This window comes from Castanea sativa, chromosome 8 (assembly GCF_040712315.1).
Source record: "Castanea sativa cultivar Marrone di Chiusa Pesio chromosome 8, ASM4071231v1".
Lineage (NCBI taxonomy): Eukaryota > Viridiplantae > Streptophyta > Magnoliopsida > Fagales > Fagaceae > Castanea > Castanea sativa.
In genome coordinates this window covers 9006012-9028459 of record NC_134020.1, presented here as the reverse complement: position 1 = coordinate 9028459, position 22448 = coordinate 9006012, and the positions used below count along the sequence as shown (strand labels likewise).

General features: G+C 37.4%; 1 protein-coding gene and 2 pseudogenes across 1 annotated transcript; all 3 read right to left on the bottom strand.

Annotated features, from left to right (window-relative positions):
• Positions 1-1861: 1861 nt before the first annotated feature.
• On the bottom strand, positions 1862-3756 carry LOC142605835 (mitogen-activated protein kinase kinase 3-like; annotated as a pseudogene).
• Positions 3757-8973: 5217 nt separating this feature from the next.
• On the bottom strand, positions 8974-15949 carry LOC142605834 (DNA-directed RNA polymerase II subunit RPB1-like; annotated as a pseudogene).
• A 2778-nt stretch (positions 15950-18727) lies between these two features.
• LOC142605833 (serine/threonine-protein phosphatase 7 long form homolog) lies at positions 18728-20251 on the bottom strand. Its single transcript, XM_075777264.1, has 3 exons — positions 20153-20251; positions 19706-20027; positions 18728-18888 (listed from the first exon to the last, which is right to left on the bottom strand). Exons 1-3 carry the CDS (start codon positions 20249-20251, stop codon positions 18728-18730), a joined length of 582 nt encoding a protein of 193 aa, XP_075633379.1.
• Between the last annotated feature and the right edge of the window lie 2197 nt (positions 20252-22448).

Below are 22448 nucleotides of genomic sequence, written 5' to 3'. Positions count from 1 at the left end.
ATTTTACTTAAATTTTGTTGTGAAAATATTGTCCTTGTGACATTATTTATTAAATATTTTATAAATTTTGATAGGAGCATCAAGGGCACGTAATTAAGATGTTATTTAGTTATTATTTAGTATGATTTTAATTTTTCTTCCTAGAAACAAACATACACACAAGGGAGAGGAAACGTGATTTTAATACAAAAATACACCACAAACCAAATGAACTTAAAATATTTCGGTTTGACCAAGGAAACAAAACATTTCGATACCAGTTGATACTATTGTGGGGGCCTTTTGTGTTAATAGGTCAGGGCCCATTTTGCTATATTCTGGCCCATTGAGTCATGGGTCAGGAAGTTGGGGCTGGCTAATTCCTTAGCAAGACCATGCTATAGGTCAATTTGAGCCAAATCGGCCCAATACCACCTCTTTACAAAATTTTTAGGCAAGAAACACCGTTTCGGAAATAATTGGGGATATACCACTTTTTCCAGTACTCGAGCTCACAAAACTCGAGTACTAGATTTTATAGTTCCACCGTGGCATGCCAGCATGGCATTTCGGATTTAAAAAATGCCACTTAGTACTCGAGTTTCGTGGACTCGAGTACTGTATACTGTGGTACCCGAGTCTACTAAACTCGGGTACCAATCTGGGTTGGCCGCCATCTATTGAGGGCATAATGCCATTTGATACTTGAGTTTCATGGACTTGGGTACTGTGTTAACAGTACCCGAGTTCTTGAAACTCGAGTATGAATCTATGTTGGCCCGAATTTGTTGAGTCATCATGCCGATACTCGAGTTTCACGGAACTGTCACCATCAACTTGATTATTTACAGTATTATCAGTAAGCTCCTGCTCCTTTATATCCTCATTATTTGCACCTGACATTTTCTGCTTTATGCACGGGTGAGGATGCAACTATGAACAACTGATTTTATATCTATCACAAATGAAAAAACTAGATTTTAAACTTCTCAACAAGTGCAGGCATTTGAATGCCATGTCCAAACAGAAGAGAGAAATTTCACGGCAACTACATTACAAAAGGAATGAGCCCATTCATCCATTCATTGTTGCCAATCAACATAACAAACTAGCAAAAGATATGTAATATTCCTGCCAAATTACCCAGATAAAGCCACAGAATGTGATATAACTATGACTTTGTTCCTTAGCGTCTGACATCTTAGCATCCTCATAAAAGTAAATAAATAAACTTTAAACAAGCTTCTTAAATTGAAAAATTGGAATTTTGTATTTCGTATGGCTTTATCGATATAATAACATAATTACACAACACTCAAAATGCAGAGCTCCACTTTAACCATTTAACTCTAATTCTCAGCATCCCAACTATTTTCCCCTTTTAAGCTTAATGGCAATACACGACACGAATGATCACTTCCGTTTATGTTCCGACTACTAATCACAATCGTTCCCCGACTGTCTCCTGAAAAAGTAAGACTCAAATCAGTGTTGAATTGAGCGTGTCTTTACTTAACAAGTACCTCAAGATGTTAAAAAAAACATTAAAAAGGAATGAAAAGTGGCACAATGATTTTCAGAATCATGTCTGCAAAAACATTAGGCAAGGATAAGATGTGGCATTGTAATTGAACAAGGAGAAGTCCAAGTCAATAAAAAGAACTAAAAACTTTATATCTACAATGGCAGATACATGTTCTAAGTGAAAGGAGAATCAAAACCATCTCTTGATAATAATCAACAAAGGTTAATTTTTTTTTTATAAAGTTAATAATTAAACTAAAATTAACCAAAATTTAGATTTTTTCTTTCTTTTGAAATTACAAAATAGTAACAATTAAAACCACCGATTTATGATTCACTAGCATTGGCATGTACCATGTCACAAATTTCTGCCATCCTTCTACAAGCAAGCATCGATAAATGAGCAGAACTCTGTTGAAAAATATTGTTTTGATGGTGATGGCGATGGGTCATCCAAGATCTGCTAGACCAAGAAATTTCAGTTGCTGAACAAAGAAACGACACCTAGGCAATAAAATGCATAAGAATGCAAAATGTGTCTGTAATATAGATGGAAGCACAATGTCTTCACTATTAAAAAAAAAAATGAAGACATTGTGCTCCTCTTTTTCTGGTCCTTCATTAGGTAAATATGGGAATTCTCTTGTACCACATTCAAAGAGAGCAAGACCAAGGCTCCAAATATCAGCTGGATAAGAATAGCTCTCATTTCGAATTCTCTCAGGTGACATGTACATAACAGTTCCAACAAAAGTAGCACACTGACATATAACATTGAGAGATAAGTAACAAATCTACAATTTGAAAATCATGAAAAAAAAGTAACTAGCAAGTAGATAACACGTTTCAAATTGACATTTATTAACAAGCAAGAAGCATAGAACAATAAAACCAACACTTATATAATTGATGTAGAAAGTATCACTAACCATAGCCATTGAATTCTCTAAGCCAGCACATATACCAAAATTTGTTATTTTTGGCTCCTCCTTCAGATTCACAAGCAAATTTGTTGGCTTTATGTCTCTGTGTACTAAATGCCTAACTCCATGCAAGTAGCTTAACCCCTTCTAGGATGAAAAAGAAAATGTTAATAACAAGAATGCTTATGTTCTGATTAGATGGGAAGCGTATAATGAGAAAAATCTAGCTGGAATTAAAGATATTCTTACATGAAGGAGCTTTTGAAACATAGACGAGAGGACAGGTTCAGGTATTCTTTTCTGCAATCTTAAGATATCTGCCAATGACCCTCCATCCATGTACTCCAAAGCTATGCTTATTTGCCCAGAATCGGGAACATAAAATGCCCCGTGGAATTCTACGAGACCTTGATAACAAGGCGCTTCACATAATGTCTGTATCTCTGTAAGAAGCTAATGCCTTTTCTCCTAGTAAGGACGAGGGAGTACTTATGTAAGACCATGTGATAAGAGAATAGTACAATTTACCAAATACTACTTTTTTAAGCTGAACTTTTCTGGATCAAGATTTTGGAAGTTTGTTATTTTAGAACAGATTATCTCAATTTAAGATCATTAGAAGAGGAATAATATCTATACGCTAAAGTAGAGGCAAGTAGACAAGTTTAATGATAATCAACCTAAAGTTGGTGTGCCTTCTTGTGCAAAACAGGACATGTAGATTATGAGAACTCAAAAATGCGACTAGTGCAAAGAAACTTTAGATACTTCAGAAGCGAGTAGACCAAATTAAGAATATCCCTTATAGTTCCAAAAGAAAAAGAAAAAAGAAGAAGAAAAATATGCTCTCTTTCTTCATGGAAATATTCAAATAACTGACTAATGAGCCAAATATGATCAATTTTAGCCCACAATTCACTATAATTTCCTCTTCCAATGAAGAAACCATCACATCAAACGGCAAAATTGTTTAACAAACACACCTCTAAACTGCCCCCGATTGTGATTCAATAGGTAAATCAACTGTCCAATTTCTTTATCTTAATTCATGACAAACAAACTCTCACATCATTGTATCAGTACAAAGCAACAAGACATAGTTAGCAAGCAATACTTTCTTATTTCATCCCCAAAAGAAAAGAAAAAAAAATACCTTCTCAAAGATATTGATCTTCTTCAAGGCCAAAATTCTATGATTAGGAATATGTATAGCTCTCTGAACTACACTGCTTGCTCCACTACCGATTACACCAAATATCCTCATCTCATGTGAAGCACATTGGTATGTCTTTTCACTACCATCCGTCTCATCCATCTCATTAATATTGTACATTCCATACGATCTACTCAACAAATTAACAGTCCCACCATCCGATAGCTTCACAAAAACCACAAATTCATTAAAAAAAAAAAAAAAAAGCTCTGGCTCAAATGGAACTTCCCGTGTTCTTGGGTTCAAAACCCATTATCTAGTGTAACTTAACAATCAAATTAAAAAATAAAAAGAAGAAAGAAGACCCTTTTGTTTTCTTTTAAAATTTGATTTTTAAAAATTTTCTCAAATTTTCTATTCCAATGCAAATACTTACAGTACATGATTTGTAGATGATTATGAGCATGGTAAGGTTAAGAGAGAGAAAGAGAGAGAGAGAGAGAGAGAGAGAGAGAGAGAGAGAGAGAGAGGAAAAGATAGATTTAAATCAATCCGTTGGAACTCTAGTCCTTACTTAGAGGACAATGATAAAAAACAGTGGATAAAAACCAAACAGTGGAACTTGATTTAAACTGATCAGGTCACTATCCATGAATGATAAAAAAACTAGTAGTATAGAAAACTCTCCATGAGATAATTTATCTTAGTGTTACACCAAAAAATAAATGCAATGTAATATAGAAAAGGGAAATGAACATAGGTTAACATTGTGCCAAAACAAGTAAATTCAAGAATTACCAAGAACTTCGCGTAGCTCTTTAGCATTACAAGCTACATGGACTGGTCCACGTCTTCCAACCAAATACACCTTCTGGCATTTGCTTTTTGTTGAATCCCTTTTTCAAGTGTTTGCTGCAAACTTTAAGGTCAATATTGTAGCTCCCAATTGTTGTGCTTTAAAAAAAGGAAGTAATCATGGTCTATAAAGACTATGGTATAACTTATAAGTTTCAAAGAAAAAAAAAATATTATTAGCTTCTTCAGCTCCTACTCAGGCATATTTTACATAACAAAATAAAAAGTTTGAGGACAAATTTGAAAAATAAGTACTTCACACAAATTCCTAAGTAAAACATTTGGAACAAAAAGCTTAAAAGTTTGGGAATTTGGTCACCTTTTGATAAGACAATAATGAATTAAAATTCAAACCAAAATTTCTCAGAAGTATGTCATTTTAGATAAAAGATGCACGTACATATCGAGTAGTCAAAAAATGTTTGTACTCTGCATGTTCAATAATTAGAAGGATGCCATGGTTCAAACTTAGCGTACCTAGTCCGCGAGACCACCACTCGTCGAGGCCTCGTTCTGCTTAAGGCATGTTCTTCGGTTATGCCCCTCTTGGTCACACAACCCGCATTGCACCTTCCTCCCCCCCTCCTTCCATGGTGTGGTTCTAGGCCGTTTCCCGCCCTCGTCCATCTCATTCCTGATTCGTGTTGAGACAAGGCGACCTTTTTCTCGAATCAATCGAGGTTTAGGGAGGACCCTTCAAGTTTCTTTAGGATCCGGCCATGATAATCTATCTTTCAACACAGGGAAAACGGGAGCATAGCTCCGGAACAGTGCGTCCACGCTATAGCATTGGTCAATGTACTGCTCTGCATCATGTCGATACCTAATACAAACTGCAATGACATGTGAACATGGTATCTTATACAATTTCCATTTCTGACATATGCAAGTTCTTTGCAACAGATTAACTCCATGTGTGTGATCCCCATATCCAGCAGTCCCTGGATTATGCAGTGTATCTACTTGATATGATTGTTGTTGCGCACTCAATCTTGTCACCCTGTGATGCTCCGCCTTCTCCTTATTTCTCATGAAGATATCCAAGGCATATTTACACCATTTTTTCCTGAATTCAACTGCTCTATGCTCTTAGTGTGATGATCATCGAAATAAGAATTCAGTTTGAACCATGTGTATTTCACCATTGCTATAATGGGCAGGCTACGAGCACCCTTTAGAACACCATTGAAGCACTCGGAGACGTTTGTAGTCATCGCCCCATAACGGTAACCCTTGTCAAAAGTTAGATCCCATTTCTCTTTGGGCACATCCTTCAGATATTGGTGCGCATCCTGGTTCACATTCTCAATTAAATCGAAGGTGGCATTGAACTTTCGCTCCTGGGTTGCACTTGCTGCCCTCCATACTAGATTCTTTAAAATTTCATTGTTCCATCTAGTGTTGACGTTACTGCAAAGATGACGAAGGCGGTAATGATGTTCTGTCATGGGAGGCTGCAAAAAGTCTCGATTAGTGTCTCTGAAAATAGCTTGTATCCCAGGGTGTCTGTCAGATATGACATACAGGTGTCTTCAGTTAGTAACATACCTTCTTATACAAGCCAAGAACCAACCCCAAGTCTCTGTGCTCTCGCTCTCGACAACGGCGAAGGCTAGTGGATAAATCTTATTATTAGCATTTGTCGCCATTGCAATCATCAATTTCCCTTTATATTTTCCATAGAGGTGGGTTGCATCAATGCTAATCACAGGCCTACAGTTCTTGAACCCAATAATACATGGACGAAACCCCCAAAATACGGACTTGAATGTACAGGTTCCCAGTTTATAATTATCGTCCACGTTTAACTTATACTTTGTACCCGGACTTGTATCCTTAAGTACTGCCAAAAAACGCGGCAACTCTGCATAAGACTCCTTAAAATCCCCGTATATAGCTGCAACGGCCTTTTGTTTGGCATCCCAAACCTTGTATGTGAACCATAATGATTATGTTAGAAATGAATACAAGTTAAATAATTATAGTTGAAGAAAACAAATCAAGACTTGTAAGGCTATAAGATGAAGATAATATTTCTTTCTCTTTATTCCTTTTTTTTTTTTCAATTCAATTTCATTTTTCATAACATCAGGTATTCATGGGTTTTGGGAATTACAATCATGCTTATACTTCCATGTATTGAAAAAAGAATGCAAGTTAAAGAATACCTTGTAGTGAGATACTTCATGTTTTAAGTCTGCCAAAGCAACGTGGCGTAAGTTCTTTATCTTATACGCGAGGTATTCTCGTATATAGCGCTCAAGTACGTATGCTAGGAACACCGAATCAATCATCCGTCCATCATGAGCATTCTGAATTTTGTCACACGTGTGGGGGCCCTTGCATTTTGTGATCTTCCAGACATTGTCTCCCTTGCAACAGATCGCACGGACTGACCATGGACAGGAATCATCCTCACAACTCACCATAAGCCTCTCTGAGTCTGAATGCTCAGTTTTAAACCTAAAATTCTCTCGCAGTGCGTACCAAGTCAACGCATGTCGCACCGCGAATTTAGTCGCAAATACCATTCCTTTCATTAGCTGCTCCCCAGGCATCCAACTTGATACTTCCGCTTGCATAACCGGTGATGGATCAAACATATTATCCCAAGTGTTTTTGGTGAACCATTCCGGCGTAGGATCGGGACCAGGGCATATGTCTCTATTCTTATCTACAACCACATCCTTGATATGATCAACATCCTCATGTTCACCCATGGTATCTAGAAGCTCCTCAAACTTATCCCTAGTAACATCAATATGGGTTGCATCATCACCAAGTCCGTGATCATCTTCATTTTCGGATGTGCCCCCATGCAGCTCATCATGAGATAAATTAAGTCCTTCATGCACTTCCTGGGGCCCTTGCTCCTCCTCAATGTGTGAAGCATGGGGAAATGTCTGCCACGGTTCACTGCCATACCCATCTCCTGTGTTTTCTGTACACCCTTGATAAGACTGTAATGGTATTGACTGAATGTGGTCATCTACAATTCCATCCACAACAGTATGTTGTGAACCCTTTCCAGCCTCTACTATGGTGGGATCAACAGTGACATAGAGATTCGAAGCAATGAATCCTTTCACCACCATTTGTTCAACAATTTCACACATCATCTTCACTTGGGCGCCACTCGATAACTCTAGTGAATTGTAGAAAATATGGGTGGCTAGAACCCGTTGAGGTGCTCGATACATGATGAAAATGTTATGCCTTGAGTGGTCTAACCCCATCACTTTCAATAGTCTTCATTGCAAATTCATAAGGCCTATCCCACGCTTCACCCTAATACATTTTTGCTTTCGGTTCGACCCTTGGTATGACAACCCATGTAACTCATGATAATTCATCTCTCCATCGTAGTGCACATAGAAAAAGTGAAAATCCATCACCGACCTATTATTAACAATATAAAAGTTGTCATAATCTATAACCACTTACATAAATTTGGCGTATCATAAAAACAATTTATATTCAAACTCAATCATATACATATAAATAATTGAATAATTGAATTTATAAAAACAATTAATAGTATATCGAGTTGTGGGTTCTAGTTAACTCAATTTATAAAATTTCTCTCATAAAAATAATTATAAAATATCTTATTGTCAAATAATGGTTTTTAAAATCAAATCACGTCTAAAAAAAATTATTAGTGTTGAGACATAATTAAGAACCATAATCAAACGAACAATTCATTTACAATCATATTTACATTTTAAATTAAAAAATAAAAGTCAAGTTAAAATAACATTGTGTTATGAGTAATTAAAGATGAGTACAATTGCAATTATTATTATTATTGTTGTTGTTGTTGTTGTTGTTGTTGTTGTTGTTGTTGTTATTATTATTATTATAGATACATTACGGTTTACAATCTATATGCCTTATTCCATGAGTTTATTCTTTGCTATTAGGCCAAGACTTTTATTATAGACATGGTTAAGTAAGATTAAAATAAAGTATATAGAATGTAAGTTTATTAAAAGTATAAACCTAGTTTTAATAAAATCCAAACGTGTCCAAGACATGGTTAACTAAGTTTTTATATTTTGGTGTAGATAAAATCCAAACGTTCAAAATTTCTTATTTGAGTATAAAATATTATATTAGTTGAGTTAATTAAATCACCAATTGCAACTATTTCTAACGTATAAAAATTGTGAATAGGTGCAAAACAACTCATACATTATTGCTCACTACATATGGCGGATTAAATTTAAAAATATATATATATATATATATATATATATATATGCAGCTGATGCAACATAAAATATGACAGTCCTATTTGCTATGTCAGAAAATATCATTCATGGGTTCAGCATTTTGTTGAAATTTTTTATTACTTTTGAATTTTGAATTTTATGTCCATGAAGACAAGCTCTTCAAACTTAAATTCGAATGTGTAAATATCAGCAGTTGTACGTAGTTAATATTGAAAAACTAGGGGGTACAAAAACACCTTATGCATAAAAAGCTCATACGAACCACATGCAAACTAAAACTAAGCATTTAACTATTACATATAGGTCACAAGAGGCTTGACCCAAAGGTTAAATGGACAACACAGAGATCACTGAAGGGAGAACTGACACTGAGACTCAAAGACTTGCAGATGGAGACCCAACTACTAGTAGCTTCTACGTCAACATAGCATTCTGACTCGTCACATGGAGTTGGAACTAAAAATGAGTGACAAAGATTACTAAAAATAGCTGAAAGCTGATGGGGCACGTTTTGTGAAGAGGTACTAGAGTTCCTTGAACTCGAGTACCATTCATTATGCATTAATTATATTGGTTGTAGTGGTTGCCGCCAGGAGGTAGGTGTAAGTTTGGAACTTGGTACTCGAGTTTACAGAACTCGAGTACTGTGTTAGAAGTACCCAAGTAAAGTAAGCTCAAGTATGGCTCGGGTATGTACTGTCATGGTTTTTTTTTTTAATGCAAGTCTCGAGTTTATAGAGGATTTTTTTTTTTGGGTACTCTCGAGTTTATAGAAGTAAGAATAAACGGATGTCATTTTCAATAAAATACTGCTTCTCAGAGATCACTTATTAAACGAATTGGTAACTCTTTCAAGGCTACTCAACTGGTACCACTTTAAATTGTATCTTACAACAAGATGTCTCAAACGCCATCGGAGCAAAAGCATACGAACACTCTATACAAATATCTATTATTTTGGTCCGGGTTTAGGAAATCCAACATCATTGTTTTTGGTGGGACTTGAAAATAATACTATTTTCTAAACAACCTCCATTGTACAAGGGATGAGTTTCATTATGTCCATATTGGAAGGGAGTGTCATTTTGTAAAACTTCAAAAAAGGGACCCTGTAATTTACCAACACATGCTAAGAAGCATTAAATGCTTTTTCATATTGCTTATTGAGGGCTCATATCTATTTTATTTTTACTTTTTAGGCCAAAACTAAAGAGTTTAGTCCAAATAGAAAAAAAATTTATATTTTTTAACACAAATTCCACAACTCACAACTGATCATAAATAGAATCCTAATGCAACTAATCACAATTTGGATCTAGATCCTATGAATCCTAATGCAATATGAGAATACCAAAAACCAAGCACATGAAAGTCTATGATGGCACCTCTATCACATTGTATAAAGTAATTTAAAAACACCACCAAGTCAGTGAGTTGACTTGCATATGCTTGCAGCCCATTTAACCCCTCATATATCTTCCAAAGTTCCAAACCTCTCCTAACAATAGATCATAAAGCTGCAAATAGGAACAAAACATGCAGTCCTCGACACCATATGCTAGGCATAAGCCTAACATTTGCAAACATTAACAAAACTTTTTTTTTTTTTGATAAGTAATGTAAATATTGCCCATATTATAAAAAGGAGTCACCCAAGTATACAGGGAGAATACAACTAGGGATAGAGTAGAAACAAGAATAAACCCCAAAGTACATCAGAGTACCTCATCAACACATAAATGAGATGGTTCCTTTGCCAGTTCTAGGACGCCTTTTATTAATGACCTCATCAATAATTGTGCTCATGGCATCCGGATCATACCATACTTATGTTGATGAAACTACCTTTGGATCCTGCAGTAACTATAGCCTTGAGATTATTACTGTCATCTAAACTCTTTTGGGCACTACTTCCGGCATCATCATGGGCCTTATTCAAAGTCTGAAAAATAACAGGTAAATTTAGTTAGTATTTGAAAAAAAAAATGAGGGGGGGGGGAGAATCTGGAAAAAGAAAATTCACTTGGCACCTGGTTCACTTTGTTTTCAAATGACTCCATCATGGTATGTCCAGGTTCAGGTTCTAGCTGGGAAGCACGGGTGCGGCGTTTGGGCCACCGCACCCGCGTCCGACGCAGCGGGATGCAGGGACGCGCAGGCGACGCCGCTGCCTGCGAATCGGTCCGTATCGGGCGCAACACCGATACGGCCGATACTAGTGAAATCGGCCGATACGGCTGAAATTCAAAAAAAAAAAAAAAAACAACAACAGTTGTGGAACGCATCGTTTCACTTGTCCAAAAAAAAAAAAAAAAAGGTGCAAACGCACTGTATGGAAAAAAAATTAAAACCCTATAGCTCTCAGCCAAAACTATTTCATTTCTCTTCAATTTTCAGTTTTTCACTCAGTCCGCTTTTGCTCTCAGTAGACCCAGCCCTCTGCCTCTTCAATCTTCATTTTTCTTGCGCCTCTCTACCACTCTCCGCCTTCACTCTTCAGCTAGGCTCTCTCCCATTCTCTGCATTCACTTTTGTTTTAGTTTCAAACTTGTGAGTTGTATTTTAATTTTCGAACATCATGGACTGTTTATATGATGGAGTTGTATTCTAGTTCTTATTTACTATTGCTCTTAAATTTGGTATATGTTTATATAATGTGAAAAAAGTATGTTTAGCAATATATTAAAAATATAAATAAAAATATTTTTAATAATTTTTTAATCGCGGCACCCCGCCGCACCCGCACCCTACTTTTTCAAAAATTTCCGAGTCCCGCACTTGCTCCCGCACCCACATCCGAATCCTGAAACGCACCCGTGCTTCATAGAACCCTCCTTTGCTTGGGCTTTCCGAATAAGGTCTTTCACTTCGTTTTTTGCTTTAGAAATAGTTTCATTAATTGTCTCCATTGTTGATGCATCAGCAATGGTATCTCCAATCCCAATACTAAAACCATTTTGCAAAAGCTCATAATTAACAAGCCACTGGACGTGACCCAAAAATTTACGAGCCGCATCAGGACCAACCTCTTCCCTGTTCAAACACAGAATAAAATCAAAGAGGGACTTCAAAAAATTTCAGAGCAGAGCCCCATGTATAACAACTGATATCCACTGTGTGACTTCAGTTTTTCAGTTCATCCTTCAATAGCAGGTGCAAAATCATGTTTCATTAGAATAGATGGAAATAAATCTTAACTATTGGTTTTATCAATGACTAATCTTCTTTCCCAACAACTACGTTTTCATCATAGGATACAAAAGTATAAAATTTTCCAATTTTGAGAAGTCTCATTAAAAAATAAATGGGCTTGTCATATTTTGGCTGTAAACCAGAAACTGTTAAAGTTTCAAACAAGATAAGCTATATGAGTGCATAAAAATACCACACCTAAAAATGTGAGTGGATAACTATATGTTAACCGTGCATACCAAATAACATGTATCAGACTTCCAGTAGATGTTCCAAGTGTCTTCTTGCAAAGAGTTCCAGCAAGTAGCTCCCCCCTTTTATATTCTCACTTGAGTGTCCCCTGGAGTAATGGATCCAGTTTCTGACTCTGAGTGCCAGGCAGAAGTTTGTATGAGATTTGATGACGAACGAAAATCCACCAGTTGTCACGTGGTCCTCACCTTACTCGAAACAACATCTGCACAACAACAGACAAGACCAACAAAGGGCACCGGTGTGGTGTCGGCCAAAAACCCTCCGAAGGTCAAGTTAGAGTTTGTTTACAACCCTAGAATGCCAGAGTCGAGTTAATTATGCGTACCTTGCTTTGTGAGGGTTTTGGGGTATATATAGTAGCGTAGGGCCGAAATTCACGCCTTGGTCAAGAAGTCATTTCCTTCTAGGAGAGTAACTTGTGGAATTTCGTATCTCTTAGAGTTCTTTTCCTTATATGAATTTTCTTGACTAAGGCCAAACGTGTAGCGCAAGAACTTTCCTTATATGCACGCACATGGTGGACAGAACAAGCTATGGATGAAGGTTGGGTTATTCCCTTCAGCTTTTACTTATTAAGGTCGTCAGCCTACGTATGTATTTGGTGAGGTCGCCAACCTACGTATGCCACCAGCAAGGTCGTCAGCCTATGTATGCCACCAGCAAGGTCGTCAGCATAGGATCTTCAGCTTTGACTCTGTCATCTTTTCTTCCTTCAGCCCAACGCCGTCAGACATGAGGTGTAGCCATGGACGCCAAAAGGAGACGTTTTATTGACAAGAGCTGACGGTCTTGATACTCCCGTTAGCCTTCTTAAGGTATTAGTAACTTGTAAAATCACCCTCATCAAGATTTATCTGTTTGGGTATAATAAGATTGAAAACTTGTTTTCCAGACCAATAAGGCCCAGGCTTCAAAATTGCAGGAGCAGGAATTTTCCCATCAAAATCCCCCCACCACATCAAGATGTTCATGAAAACATCCTGCAGAAACCAGTGGAGCTTAGACTCCCAGAAGATTTTAAGAAAAGGATATTGTTAAATAGACTTAACTTATGCATCACTATTACCTTTGGAATAAGCGTGTCCCTGTGGGTGATTTTACGGCATCCTAAAAGCGTATCGTGGACTATTCCCATAACAGGTCTATTCGACTGAGGAGAGACAATGCATTTAGGCACCATCATTAGCTCCAACACCTCTGCTCTAGTTTCAAATGATTGAGGAACATGCATGTTCATTTCATCACCATCAAAATCAGCATTGTATGGTGAGGTAACAGACAAATTCAGACAAAAAGTTGAGTATGGCATAATCTTGATTCTATGCCCCATAATAGACATTTTATGGAGACTAGGTTGACGATTAAAGAGTACAAAATCTCCATCATTCAAATGCCGCTCCACCTGCAACCACAAAAAAGAGAGTTTGAGACTAGTGGTAAAAAGCTAAAGCTATAACATAAAACCATTTAGAATATAAGACAATGCCTTATATCCAAGCTCTAGATGGTGATCGCTACTTTTCTTCAAGTAACGGAGATCTAGCCTTTGACCATCATCCCTAATGATATACTTGGCACCAGTTTTGCCAGGTGGAGGATGTGGCCCATACTCAACAAGCTCCTTCAACCTGTTTCATTAACAGGAAAATGGAGGAAAAAATTTAATTTACAACTAGCCAAAAATATAAAGAGAGCAAAGAATAATACAAGGGTAGACATACGAATATGTACGAAACGGTGTACCTTTCAATGTTATATGGAGTAACAGTCTCTGGATACGTGAGATTTAAAGCAATACTCCATGGGACCCCCAATTCATCAATATTAATGTTTGGATCAGGGGTAATAACAGTTCGTGCTGAAAAATCCACACGTTTCCCCATCAAGTTACCTCTGATTCGACCTTCCTTTGCTTTAAGCCTACTACAGATAGATTTAATAGGTCCCCTTGATCTCTGGGTTGCTTGTATGGTTAGGAAAATCATTATCCAATACCTAAAATCATGTATCTAGGATACACTTGTGTAATTTTATCTAGGATACACTTGATCAATTTTACTAATTATGCCAACCGTTCTAGTGATTACAGTCAACCCAGAAATAAAAGGGGATAAAAATAAAAACTAATAAAATATCATTAAAAAAGGATGTGCAAAAGAAAACAAACTTGAAATAAATGATGCTTTTTAAAGAAATTAGAAAATGCAAGGTTAACAATAAAAAACCCACTTTCTGCATCAAATTCCTTCACTATTTTAAGGGCTCGAGACGATGAAATTTCTGGCGCCTGAGTTGCAGGAATTACAACTAGCAAAATAGCATCATTGTGTTCAACATATTCGCTGGTCTGAATAAAATAAGTAGAAAAGAAATAATTATTTAAATGAAGTTCCAAGGGAACCTAAAAAATTGAATATTCATCAGAAGCATTATTAAAAACAACTATACCACACCAATTGAATATTCATCCAACGGAAAACTTATTTTTTAGAGATTGTTTTCTGTTAAATTTTTATGAAAAACAACTCTATCTCACACCACATGAAACAAAGAAGTAAAGATTCACATCTTCAAGCTCATTTTCAAGGAAATGAGATAGTTTTCTAGAAAATGTTCTTTGGAAAATGACTCATTTTCCAGAAAACTTTAATTTCGAAATAAACAGTGTAAATAGCATGCATTTAAGAACAGAAAAGTCATTGTCAGCTCGAATATGATAGGATTATGGAATATGGCCTAAAACCAACAAAGTTTTGAATGCAATTGTTTCTATTTATTGTGTATGATAAGTTGTTGAAGGATGTCAAAGAAGATGAAGAACAAAAGGAAGTGAGGCCTGTACCTTGAGGAGTTCCTGAAAAGATTCCAATTTCGTATTTGTGATTGAACTTTTGCTAATTTCCACTAAGATAACCTGTAGGATTCAACTTAACAATCACATCAATGAGAAATCCAAAGGAAAAAGAATTAAATTAAAACCTAGATATATATCCAGTCTTAACAAATAATGTGGCGCGTTACATTTTCCCCTACCATCAACAAATTGTAACCTAGTTCTAACAAAAACAAAAACTCACTACCACATCAGCTCGTAAGGGATTTCAGTTAAATTCGGCCACTAAGCTATGCATTTTCTTAGGAAAAAGTAACCACAAACTCTAATAGAAGCAAGAACCTGGACACCTCTCCAGGTTGCATTCTGAACAACTGCCTTCAGGTTCTCCATACCAATATCTGATAGTTCTGCAAAGAAGCATCCGACCTGATAAAACATCCACAAGAGAAAGGAGGCTTTAAAAATGTCTCCATTTTTTCCAAGCAAAGTGTCTGTAAAATTGTACACTCGTTGCTAATCTATATTCCAATTAGCATGATGGTTCACTCAAGTAACTTTACCGAATTATTATACTGAACCTACATCAACTATTTATTTAAAGATAAATATTGGTTGAAATATTGGTGGGGGGAAAATAAGATAAATTTCCTTCATAAAGAAAAGCAAAGCTGACTTCAAGGTGCCAACACAACTTTATATTGATCCAATGAGAAAAAAAAATATCCAAAATGAGTAATAGCATATACATGCTGCAGCTGCATGCCAAATCAAATAATTTAATATGTGAAAAGGAAAAGCAATTTCAAATTGCACCTGGTTAACATGTATATCCCAGAAAAGTGGCCCAACAATAGCAGTCTCCTAGTTGTGTATGTGTAGCACATCAGGCTGCTTTCCAGATTTTACAATATAGTCCAATGAAGAACGAGAGAAATACGTAAATCTGAAAGCATTAAACAGATAGGCTGAAATAATTAAATTGCACCGGAAGATCCATTATTATAGTAAAACTAAAGGACTTAATCTCCTCTCATTACCATCACAAGATTTGGTGTCTCATTCAAAGAGAGTAAATAAGTAAAGTGCCTTGAACAACTGACCCTTCACAGTGACCTTTCTTGTGTTTTCCCTTGTTGAAGACCAGAATAAGGTATTCACTTTATAAGAGTATGATTCCAAATTGAAATTAAAAAAAAAAAAAAGTTCAGTCTTTTTTTATTGAGTTAGATGGAATCTACAAAAACTGTTAGACAGTTTTCCACAGTTTATGGGGCAGCATGTATTGAGGGTGGGGTAATGGTGTTGAGAGATTTCCAGCATGTGCAGTAGTTTAATTAGAGTAATGGAAAAGCTGGAGAAAGGGCAGGCCCACGGTTGGGATTATGGAACCACTGATGGTGATGGTTACCAGGACAAAGAGTGTGCTGGATTCTAAACCATAAAATTTTAAAATTTGTCATAAACTACTTTCTTTGCACTGTTTTCAAATTGGTACAATAATGCTTATACCAGAGTAGTGCTTGTGTTCTATCCTATAGGAACTACCAAAATCATGCAACTAAAATTTAGCATGTGCACTTAACCAATTTGGTGTGTCATGTTTAATATGACATAAAAATTGTCTTTACTCTCTAATGCACCCAAATCTTCACAAGACGTATTTTGTTCTTTGATTGCCAAAAGAAACAATTTTATTAACTTATATTTATAATGTATTCATTTATAAATGTGCAAAAAGGGGCACAACCAAATACATGGGAAGTATACAAGAGTATGCCAACAATCAAAACACTAGATATGAAATAAAAAAAGTTATAGAAATTAGCTACTAACCGTTCAAAGTCATCCTAGTAGCCATATACCTTCTCACGGCTGAAAAATGATGAGTAGTACAAAGGTTCAATAAAAGAGACTCCAATGCCACTGACAACACTGCAAAATGAGTATAAAGTGTAAGAACATTATGAAGAGTCTAAATATTTATTAGCGCAATTTAGAATGCAGTTTCTGACTGATTTTCCTGATTTTCCTTCCGAACAACTACTCCTAAGTATAATTGAAGTTGATCAATAGCTCAACCTAAATATGCAGTATATATAAACAAGAAATCTCACCCAGTCCAAATTCTGTTTCCATGCTGTTGACCATTAAAATATGAATAAAACCCGGCCTTAATTTGTTGCAGCCCTTGAACTTCTTCTAGGTCCATAAATGCATACCAGGTTTTGAGGCAGACACATCCATGGTTTTGAGGCAGCTGTGAGTGTCTCTCCCATCTGTGCATAAAACATACATTTCCCAACTGTGAGTGTCTCTCCCATCATATTTTCAAGCTAAAGCATGCAATGACAACTCAAAACAACAACAAAAAGTTGGGAAATTTAGCTAATTACAGATAGTTAACCAATCAATAAGCCATAAAAACAAATAAAACAAATAGGGAAAGAACAATAAATTAAAACAGATGGGTCACTTCTTAGAGATTTAAAGACAAATTAGGTGTACTACTAGTCTACTACCTTATCTTCAACTCTAGAAACATCTGCTATTGATTCACCCAGAAAACTAGCTACATACCTGTGGAAGGGGTAGGGCAGTCACAAGGTCTAGTCAAAACCCTTTGCGAATTGACCATCGAAAATCATCCCCGTTTTCTTCTCCTCACTGGTTCCTTGACTGGTCTCACCTTGCCTGAAAAGAACACAAGCAAATACTAATAATCAAATCATATTACATAAAGAGATGTATATGTAATAGGTATTAAATCGATGAATAATACCATGTCCAGTCCCACAGCCAGGAGGATGTGTCCGTGTCCGTTGCGGCCTTCGCAGCCGATCCTCAATGTGTGAAGCCTTTGGTGGGGTGGTGGGTATCTCTGTTTGGATGGCACTAGGGGTGGGTAGCCCAGGCGTGGGCATGAATCTCATCTCATCTCTACCATGTACATCTGCGGGGCCAGTGCCAGTAGTCGGTGGGGAGATGTACGGGTGGTGGGCAACGGAGATGTAATAGAGGATATGGGTGGGCAGGTATCATCACGAACCATGGATGGGAACGACATGCCTCCCCATGGGCAAATGTATGGGATGGACCCGCATCATCATGTGCCATGGAGCCCATGTCATAACCAGTGTCGAAACACATCTCATCTGCTGTCTGACTTGCCTCGTCCATGGTGTGGTCATGCACGGGTGTGTGACGCCCACCAGATATGTGACGGCGACCAGTTGTGGGACGCCGACTAGATGTATGACGCTAACTAGATTGACGACGTCCATGCCCTTGGCGTCAGCCTGCTTGCCGACCACGCCCTACAGCCGGTTCACTTGTATTGCCCGCAGTGCGTGCATCGTCCAAGGTCAACCGACCGATCTCTTCAACATTTGGTGTATATCTCGGACCCTGTTCGCACTTCGCCATAATCCTCAACTGTGATTCAACCTGTCACAAGTATACAAGAGTAGTGTTAGAATCTTACCAAAGTTTGAAGGTTGTACATTTATAACAGAACAGTCGTTGTAAACTTACCAAAGTGTCCCAGTACGAGGTCTCTTTTGTAATATGTTGAACAGTGATGGGACGATACCATACCATATACTCGTCATTGTAGCTCATTACCCCATGAAAGGGCGGTGCTTCGGCAATTATGGCGTGCGCAGCCCATCTAGCAATATGCGTGGCATGTTCTTGAGCCCAGTTTTTTTCTTGCTTGCCCTGGAGTGTTATCTGTGGAGTTCAATTGAAGTATCGACATTGACCGGTACGTCTTGCTTCATCCCAAACTGTCGGAGAACACGTTCGGGGTGATGGCCTTTAACCACCCAAAAATGTATAAGCGGAACGATGGACCTCCATATGTCTTGGCCTGCTGTACAATATGCGGGCAGGGAACCCAAATAATCTCTATATGGTTCCCAGACAATCTATAATGACCTAACAGATGCAAACAACCATATTAACAATATAATTAGAAAAAATGTGTAACGAATGTGAACAATACATGGTAACAATATTTAACTCTGAAAGGTATTAGGTTTATTCATTCCAAAGCGAATTGTAAGTACAACAACTACATGTGAAAGCAGTTCCCACTTGTAAAGGTTGATACTTGATTTGGCCGTAGTGAAGCAAGTGACACACGATAGGCGTGTAGGACGTGCATTGGATGTTCAGTTGTTATCTTAGCCCCTTTTCATCTAGCAAACAATACAGAAATAACCTTCATATTAGTTACGTACATAATTCCCATGCGAAAAAGTTAATGCGAAAATGTAAAACGGTAACTAGCTAAGATCCTACATACCTGATAGCAAGTGGACCTGGGGGCAGTGCTTGGTGTGGCTGCCTCATCACAGGACATATGTGTGGAAACCTCGCCCACGACCACAACTGCACTAACAGCAGTGCACCGCCAATTTGCTTGGCTGTCTTCTCTGATGCCTTACAGAGGTGTCTATATAGCCAACTCAGTGCTGCACTACCCCAACTATAGTTCTTTCCATTGCTAATTGGATTGAAAAATTGTAGATACATGATTGAGAGCCGTTCGCCAGACTTGTCCATAAACAGCATACTACCCAACATTTGGAGTATGTAAAACTGAGCATACTGCTGCACACGCACCTCAGTGGTGTAAGCAGGGAGAGGGTTGCGAAACTGCTCCTCGAGTCATTTGGCTTTTATCCTTGGCCCTTCCAACACTACAGTGTTCTTTTTCGTACCGACTAGTCTGTCCGGTGGAGGGGGGTACCTAGCAATTCCATGCAAAAGTCACGCCACTTGTCCATATAGGTAAATCCCACCACTGGCAAGCCATGTACAGGTACCCCCATTATGACCTCTATGTCTTGTAGGGTGATGGTCATCTCACCGTGGGGCAAGTGAAATGAGTGCGTCTCTGGCCGCCATCTCTCCACTAAGGCCGTGATTAGTGCATGGTCAAGGTCCATATGTGGGACCTGAAGTAGCCCATCTAACCCCGCATCTGTGATATAAGTGGCAATCTGTGGATCTAACCCACATTCAAATAGACCTTTCTCTCGGTGACGACAAGCCAGTACACCTGGCACTTCCTGCAAACAGAGCAGCTTAGTATTAATAATAGCATTCACTAAGCACGTAATAATTACGCTTCAAACTTAAATGCCTCCAATCTTTCTACTACATATATTGACTACGATTTTGGACAAATGCATACCTCGCCTTCCAAGAAAGCATCCCAAAGCAAACTTGAACAATGCACAGTCTGCCTCGTCAAGACAGTTTGTATAGAGGGTCCCGCTCGATGTGGGTCCATATCTAGTATAAATTAAAGGTGATTAATGGCCCATTAAGTGACAATAATATATTTATTTTTAATTATAAACATATTTGACTGAAAATGGCAATAATATATATCTAATGCAGCCTTCACTCATATCATAAGAAAAAATGAATTAAACTTTAGAATGTTAAGTAGTCCAAGAATCCTACTCATTATTCAACAACATCAAGCCCCAAAAAAATTTAGGCTCAGCTATGGATCCTCTATATATTCTATATATTATTACATTAAGGTCATCCTAGATCTAAAGCATATTATTCATTGGAAATAGCCCTTTCAGATTTGGCAAAACCTTTTTCAAAATATGACTAAAATTTGTATTTGCACTTTGAAAAATGTCTTGCAGGAGCATCTTGTAAAAACTTGTCACGGTTCTATGTCTGTTGCTGTGTTTGGGGATCAGGACAAGCCAGCTCTTGTCACTTATCCAGACTTATCTCTAAATCGTAAGTAAACTAAACTTAATATATTACATGAATATTTTTCCATCTTTCTGTTGCTGGAACATATGGATTGTCATGAATCCAGCATGTCCATTGCTGCATTACTTACTCGCCAAACCAATTAAGTGGTGGTAGAATTGGTTGATAAACTTATTAATTCAGTGTCAGTGTACACAGTTAATTTTTGGTGTAGTTAATTGCTATGAAATCAGTATGGAGGACTAGATCTTTTTTTTTTTTTTGGAAACAATATGGAGGACTAGATCAGATTGTCCAAAATTTTGGGAAATTATGAGTATGAAGCAAGATTTTATGAGAATTTACATTGTCAGGAATTTTTGTACATAATTGGTATAACCAAATTGCATTGGCTAGGGGACTCGAATAATGATTTGTTTCCGAAAAAAAAGGTCATAATTTATTCTTAAAACTGAAAATTTATGTCAACCCTTGTCAAAATAATTGCATTCTTGATGGGCATAGTTTGAATTTAAATCTAAATTCAACATGTTGTTGGGTATGAGAAATGAAAATATGCAGTATATGCCCATTTTTTGCATTGTGAAATTAAGAAGTCAAATGGTAATATAAGGAAGTTTCATCAAGCTATCAACTAAAACAACTTTCACTAAGTGGTCAGTGCAAACCCAAATGATATGAGAGAAAAACAAAATAAAATGCAGTGGTATTAGAAATTTCCTTATAATCCAAACACTCTTTTATAAGTTGTTTCCGTTTGGTGGCTGTGTCTGTGTCCTACAATGACTAATTGCTCTAATAACACATGAAAATGTTCATTAAAAACAACAACAACAAAAAAAACATTCAAAAATTACACCACAAATACCCACATATACCCACAAATACCCAATGCTCAAACAAATATTGAGATAAGGAGACATACCTTGTGAAGATGCAGACCGAGAGTGAGAGTAGAGACCGTGAGCAAGAGGAAGACTACAGAGCGAGACCAGGAATGAGAGGGAGACCGAGACCGAGAGGGAGATTGAGAATGAGAGCGAGAGGGAGACTGAGAATGAGAGTGCGAGCGAGACTGAGAGGGAGATTGAGAGCGTGTGGGAGAGTTAGAGTGAGAGGGAGACTGAGAAAGGGAGTAAGCTAAGTGTGGGTGGTGTGGGTGGGTGTTCAGAGAGTTTAAGTGTGGGCAAGAGGGTACGATGAAAATGGTACTCGAGTCCAAGAAACTCGAGTACCAAGGGGAATTTTTAAATACATAGATTGGTACCCGAGTTTAATGGACTCGGGTACCACAATATACAGTACTCGAGTCCACGAAACTCGAGTACTAAGTGACATTTTTTAAATCCGAAATGCCATGCTGGCATGCCACGGCGGAACTATAAAATCTAGTACTCGAGTTTCGTGAGCTCGAGTACTGGAAAAAGTGGTATATCCCCAATTATTTTCTGAAATAGTGTTTTTTGCCTAAAAATTTTGTAAAAAGGTGGTATTGGGCCGATTTGGCCGGTTAGTTTGAGCACAAGCCAAGAACTTTATGGATACAAACGACAAAACAAATAAGGCCAAAAGTTGGACCGTGGTCAAGTGGGCCAACTACAACAGAAGGAAATGAAATGGAAAAATATCTAATATAGCAAAAGACATCACGGCAGCACAAATATCACAACAAATATGATAAAAAAGACCATAGCAGAACAACTAATACAACAAATGTAATAAAAGGTGCCATGGTAGAACAACTAATA